The 7,304-nt window shown below is 36.0% G+C and overlaps 1 protein-coding gene across 1 annotated transcript; it reads left to right on the top strand.

Annotated features, from left to right (window-relative positions):
- The first annotated feature begins 809 nt into the window (after nucleotides 1-809).
- Nucleotides 810-6,979, top strand: LOC117344072 (leucine-rich repeat-containing protein 4-like). Its single transcript, XM_033906723.1, has 2 exons — nucleotides 810-924; nucleotides 4,529-6,979. Exons 1-2 carry the CDS (start codon nucleotides 871-873, stop codon nucleotides 5,570-5,572), a joined length of 1,098 nt encoding a protein of 365 aa, XP_033762614.1. The 5' UTR covers nucleotides 810-870; the 3' UTR covers nucleotides 5,573-6,979.
- The last annotated feature ends 325 nt before the right edge of the window (nucleotides 6,980-7,304 follow it).

Genomic DNA, 7,304 nt, shown 5'->3' with positions numbered 1-7,304 from the left:
CACCGTCTACATAGGACCTTTATTATCATTATTCAACACAGTGCAGTTTATGACTGGAAATTCAAATCCTTAGTCAATAACACACTAGCGTATATGGTGCATTGTGTTAAAAATTACATATATAACATAGTAATACAAATGACTAAGACGATTTTATGTCCTGTGCCATGACCGGGCCTCGAACTCGCGATCTATGCCACCTTTAATCGCCTGTACAGAAATACGCGCAGCTTATACCACTGTACCACATCCAAGTGTTGTGTATCATACGCAAAATTTGCATCTAATAACGACAGTAATGTGAAAGATGTGACAATTTAAAATGGTCACTGGTAACCTATCTTTATCATGTACAGTGTTATGTTTTGTTGAAAATTTAACACAGAATACTTACGTTTACGTAATATTAAAAGACATACTTATATTATACAGTGTATATATTTATTACAAGTATATATATAATTTAATATGATTTAACATATTAAGTATATACTATACATGATATACTTTAACATAAGTATATACTTTCCAATATATTAAGTACATAGTATTTACCGTAAGTATATATATTATTTGATTACGTTTATATATTTAATATAAGGCCGTGATTAAATGTATTTATTTCGTAACAGTTAAGTCTTCTGAACCTTTTTTTCGTCATAACACCTTATAACTGTACATACATGTATCTCCCACACCGCACAATGCTATTATTACAGGTGACATCTTGATGTATTAGGCTGGCCTGAGGCTATATATCTTACAGGTAACATGCTGTCCTAAAGGTGTATATTTAATAAGTAAAACGCCTGTTTTACTCTTTACCCTTTGTCATGTTGAAAGATATATATATTGGCCACCATCTTGGAAATGGACAGTACATGTAAATGGACGCAGTTGGTATGGGGGAGTCGTATGGGCGTGGTAAGTACCTATATTTAACAACGGTATAGATATTGTAGATATTATGAGGGAGTAGTATCGCCGTGTTAATTAACAATGGTATGTAACTTGCTGTTGTCGCACGACTGTAGTTACGTAGATTTCACTGTTGCACAATGCCATTGTTCATAATATACATCACGATTTTATACATAACGTCCAAACCTGATGAGTCAGTAATTATGTATGATATGATGGTTACATATATATACGTATAATATATCTACTGAGGAATCAATCACCTACTCAGAAGTTGTTGGCTACAAATAATATATATGTATCCCAAACCAAGGACTTATTTATATATATGTGTGTGTGTGTGTCCCCCCCCCCCCCCCATGATAACATTCAATATTTCATTTTAAATAACTGAGATCTGCTTCCACGCTTTCCTGTAACCTGTCAGCTTCGTGCCAGGTGACACAAAATGCATTTGACCTCTGACTCAACGCTTTCTTGTTACCTATCAGTTTCGTGCCAGGTGACACAAAATGCATTTGACCTCTGCTTCCATTCTTGCTCTCTTCAGTACTAATTACTGATTTGGTCTTGTTGTTTGGTCTTCAATATTCTTCTGGGACATTCAAGTAAAATATCTTTTCATCTTTGTCCAATTTTCCAATTCTTAAATGAGTGGTGTTTTAACAATGTCTGTTTAGCGGTTCGGCTTAAGTTGTATACTGTATGCAGCCCCAGATAGTCTTTCAGTCCTGTACACGAGACAAATTCCGTAAAATGTCGGATATCAAATGGATATGTTACTTGGTGGATGAAATAAGTGTTGTCATATGTAGAATACAAATCGCCCAGTTTTGTAAAATCCTATCTTATCTCGTTTTCACATCTGTTCACTGTTTTCCTAATCATCCAGCCAATGGCATGCAAGAGAAGAAATCCAAAGAGATTACATACAACCCGGGTTCACTCTTGTCCTCATCTTATTCTTACTGTATATTTGTTAAATTTCGCGGGGCTTATATTTCGCGGTTGTCTCCATCAGACCTACTTCACGGGTATTAAGTTCCGCGCAACCTCGCCCTGTTAGCATTCTGCAGTAAACACATTTATGTATTTTAGTGCAAGCATAAATATTTGCTGGATATTTATTTTCGCGCTATATTTTATGACCACGAATAAAGCGAAATTAAGTCCCGCTCGAATATTACCAACTTCATGTAACAGTGACATTCTGGTATTTCGTATGATTTCATGCTGATCCAATGGCTGTCTTTATGAACGAAGTCCAAAATTCTTTTTGGAGGTTACACATTGATGTATAGTGATGATTGTCATTCAAGATGGAGACTTGGTCAGTTGTTCCTCTGCCTGATCTATTGCCAACCTGGTTTTTTTCTAAAAAAAAAATAAAAAAATTCTATTGTCTGTTCAAACGGGGCCGCGGTGGCCGAGTGGTTAAGGTGTCCCGACACTTTAACACTAGCCCTCCACCTCTGGGTTGCGAGTTTGAAACCCAAGTGGGGCAGTTGCCAGGTACTGACCGTAGGCCGGTGGTTTTTCTCCGAGTACTCCTGGCTTTCCTCCACCTCCAAAACCTGGCAAGTTCCTTAAATGGCCCTGGCTGTTAATAGGACGTTAAACAAAACAAACAAACCAAACTATTGTCTGTTCTCTACTCCAGATTTTAATAATGTCAACCAATATTCTCCATTTATATCTTGCTTAGCACAAGTAAAGGTGAACATGCCTCCTTTCATTGGTGAATTCACAATAAGTCTTTTCTTCCATCAATCTGATGTTCTTTCCTGCCGCCATATCTCACTAAGTAGTTGTTTCACCCTCTCTGTTGTTCAGTTCCTGTGTACGTTTAGTAATTCTGACAATTAAGTCCTGTCCTACTATTTCCCCATTATTCATTACTTCGTTCACCTTCTTCTATTGAAAGAGACAGTCTATGCTTATTTCTGCAATCTCCTGTATTTCTGTGTTTTCCTCAGTGACAGAGATTTCAGGTTCTTTACTGTTAAGGATCCCACTAAAGAATGTTTTTTCACATTTCCCTTCTATCTCCAGTTTTCATCCTTCACAGACACGCCTTGTATTGGTCTGTCATTGCTGAGCACTTTTGTTAGTCCTTACCGAACTGTTCTGATTTCTCGGTGCATCTTCCGCCTAGAGTTCCTAAATGATAGGAATCATCTCTAAAGACTCGTATCCCTATGATTTTATTCTCCTTTCTCCTCACGCAGTTGAATCAATTTTTCAGTTTAAAACAAAAGCGTTTCAGCTTTTCTCTTCTCGCCTTATCATTGTCATCTTTCACTATAATCATCCCTCTTTGGTGCTTTTTCAAATATAATTTAGCTGTGTTTTCACTCTTTCACTATCATGGAGTCGGTGGCAATGTCTGTACCTCTGTATACCCTGGTGTTCCTGACTGAAGTTCTAAAACTGTTATGGACTAAAGTATAATGTATTTGGTTTCTAGTATTGAAATCCGGTTAGCCCATTTTATCTTGTGCTTATGCCCTCGTGTAGAATGCCAAATTAACATATATTCAATAAATTGAACCTATCTTCAATTATTTGAAGATATGTTCAATTAATTGAAGATAGGTTCAATTCAATTGAAGATAGGTCCAGTTATTTGTACCTATCTTTAATTATTTAAGAGATAGGTCCAATTGAATTGAACATATCTTTAATTAAATTGAACCTATCTTCAATTGATTTGAACCTATCTCTAATTGAATTGAACCTATCTCTAATTGAATTAAACCTATCTTCAAATACAACATATCCTTAATTAAATTAAACATATCTTCAATTCAATTGGACCTATCTTTAAATCAATTGCACCTATCTTTAATTCAATTGAACATACATGTATCTTTAATTCGTCCCTTTTCCCTATTTGTTCGTAATTGAAGATAGGTTAAATTCAATTAGAGATATGTACAATTCAATTAGAGATATGTACAATTCAATTAGAGATAGGTTAAATTCAATTAGAGATATGTACAATTCAATTAGAGATAGGTTCAAATCAATTGAAGATAGGTTCAATTAGTCTTATTTAAACCTATCTTTAATAGAATTGTACCTATCTTCAATTGAATTGAACCTATCTTTAATTGAATTGTACCTATCTCTAATTGAATTGAACCTATCTCTAATTGAATTGAACCTATCTCTAATTGAATTGAACCTATCTTTAATTGAATTGAACCTATCTTCAATTACTTGAAGATAGGTTTAATTAATTGAATATATGTTAATTTGGCGTTCCATACTATGACTCGTGCGGGAACAGGGTCCCTGTAATCATAAGGTTGTTCATTATATTTGAGTCACATAGCTTGGGGCATTGCCATTCCTCTCACCCACTCCATGCCTACCCATACCCTCCTCAGATGGTTCTGGTTTGTTACATACATATATAAGTACTTTCATATTCATGTCACCAATAATAATAAATATATCATGACGATGAATGTTCCCAACAGTGTCATATACATATATCTGCTCATAAAGACGTAATCTCTTGTAATATCTTGTGTGTCTGTCGTGTAATCTTGGAATATGCCATAAAGAAATGTAATATATAATTTGCTTTATATGCTTACAGAGGATGCTCGTGATTGTGGGCGTGGCTCTCATGTTATGTGCCCCGCCTCTTGTGCGCGGACACGAGGAGCAGCCAGAAGGGGAGGACTTATGCGGTCAGAAATGTTCATGCAGAGCTACTGTCGTTCGATGTTTTGAATTGGTACACATGCCCAAAATCTTTCCCCAAAACACCACGAAAATCTACTTCGAACAACTTGTGACCGAACTGGTACCAGCTGATGCGTTTAAGAGTATCCCGATGGTAAAGACAATAGAATTCAGCCGTAGTAACATAGGACGAATCGCGGGTTGTGCCTTCGACGGATTAACCGATCTGGAGGATCTGTATTTTTCAAGGACTGTCATTGGATCGATCGCTACCATGGCGATCAGTAACATTGACACGCCCACTTCTGTCGTCATGCAGTTGTCTACAATTACCACACTAGAAACTGCTGCATTTTCTAACTTGCGTAACATCTCCATGTTTCAGATCTCGAACTGTACCATTCACGAGATGGAGCCAAATGTGTTTAGTGGCATTTCAAATGTGGAGAAAGGATTCGTTATAACCAAAACGAGGCTCATAGATTCCAATGGACCGTTCCTCCATGACATGCAGTCGGTAGGGAAAATAGCTTTTACAGAAAACAGAATAGGGGCATTCCCCTGCCTCGCTTTGGACAGCCTTGCGTCATCAGACAATTTGCTCGCTATCTCGAACAATTATTTCAACTGCACGTGTGTGAACTTAGGGAAAGGTGATCACCTGACCGAGCATGAATATGTGAAGGCCCAGCTGATGAACAGTGTGTGTTTTGGCGTAACTAATGGACAGGAAATAACACTAACAGAGTATCTTGAGAAAAGTTCGTGTAAGCCAAAGACATGTTCATCATTCCAAGCCAGAGATATATCACGGTTATCGTGTAAGCCCGAAAGAGTCCGAAGAAAGAACACCAACACTAATGGTAACGTTTGGAATGCTGGAAATACGTCATTGATGACGTCACAAACATGGGCTCTACTGATTGTGGTGTATTGTCTGTTGGTATTGACTTGAGAACATACCAAAACGTGTAATGTTTCTCTAAGATTTGATTTTATAAGACCACCACTCTGTGACTAAGGATAAGATAGTTAGAATAACAGAGATCATGAATCCGACATGCTAATGTTAAACAGAGAAAGAGAAGTTCTATTTATGCATCTTCGGTCCTGTCACCGACATCTAAAAGAATGTATAGATTGAAAATGGCCAACATACATGGCATATCGTGACATCTAATATAAATTCTAAACATACTACAATTTAACAATACAAAAATAACATAGCATAACACCATCATTAAAAAACGTCTAAAAATAAACATCTCAGAATGACAATGGTAGTAAATTACAACAAAAGCCTGTGTGGGTTGCCAAACTCCGTCAAACTCAAAACAGGCATGTGAAACACAAACCAATATAGTAAACATAAAATAAGAAGATAAAAGAACCAGGGGAGGAAGTGGGTGGGTTAAGTGAGAAAACCTTAAAAACAGCATTGGAAAGCTGCTACCCATAATTTTTTTGCTGTTCAACAGGGGCACATAAGTATGTACGGTTACCTAATGTAATTAAAGGGAGATAACTCGTGTATAAATTTTAGCACATACATTATATATTTGGAAATGTGCAGGCCTTCTGATGCATAAATTAAGCTAAGTGCTTAGCTGTCTTTTACATCTTCGTGGTATTTAGTATACTACATAGGCCACTGACGATGATATATCGCTATTCTATTTAAAAAACAATTTCTAACAGATGTTCTATGACACAATTATCAGTATCATGGCGTCATTCTATATGACGTCACGCTATTGTCTCGATAATAAAACTGTCTGTCAATCCTCATTATAATTTGCGATGATCACTATTCTATATAAAAAAAACACACACTTCTGACAGATGTTCCGTGACACGATTATCAATACCATGACGTCACGCTATTGTCTCGGTAATAAAACTGTGTCTGTCAATCCTCAATAGATAATAAAATCTACAAGGATTTTCGCAACAATTAATTAGTGCATTATTTTATACGATATTGCATTTGATTACCATGTTACATGTACATGTATATGATTTCATATAAGTCACTCGACAAAATATCCATATCTCATAATTATGTAGATAACATGAAAACGTCTGCATTGTGGTGAAACGGAGTCGTACATGTACCGATGGACCTTATCGTTAGGTCTATGGTAAACTTGTACATGCGCTTAATTATGTGATGTCATCAATGATAATTTCTAAAAAAAATGTTTATTTTTGTTACAAAATACTTTTTTTATATTAGGTGAATGTATCAGCTGTTTAAACGTTTAATACTCTCATTTTAGCGATATCACTTTAGGTAAAATATTTGTAAAACATTGGATGGTAAACAATAATAAAACATTAAAATGATTTCAGTATATTTACATTCTGGGTGTTGATTATTTTTATGTACATACCAATTGAAACAATCTTCATATCTTCTGAGGTGCTCTAACTCGCACCACGGGATATGTAGATAGCTACTGCTATTTAAAGTCGCAAAGAAAATTGGGAGGGGGGGGGGGGGGGGGGGGGGGATCCATACAATACCATCGATAAATCTACCCTTTTGATATATCCATGCATGCGAAATTCACAACATCTTATTTGAATCATTCCATCGGTATTATTATAAATTACCAGGATCGTATGAACAATTTTTGGTTATTGATCTTCTACAAATTCTGCTAACGATATACAAATGTAAATAC

The sequence above is a fragment of the Pecten maximus genome, chromosome 15 (genome assembly GCF_902652985.1).
Source record: "Pecten maximus chromosome 15, xPecMax1.1, whole genome shotgun sequence".
NCBI lineage: Eukaryota > Metazoa > Mollusca > Bivalvia > Pectinida > Pectinidae > Pecten > Pecten maximus.
The sequence above is the reverse complement of the archived record's forward strand: the minus strand, read 5'-3'. Positions and strand labels throughout refer to the sequence as shown.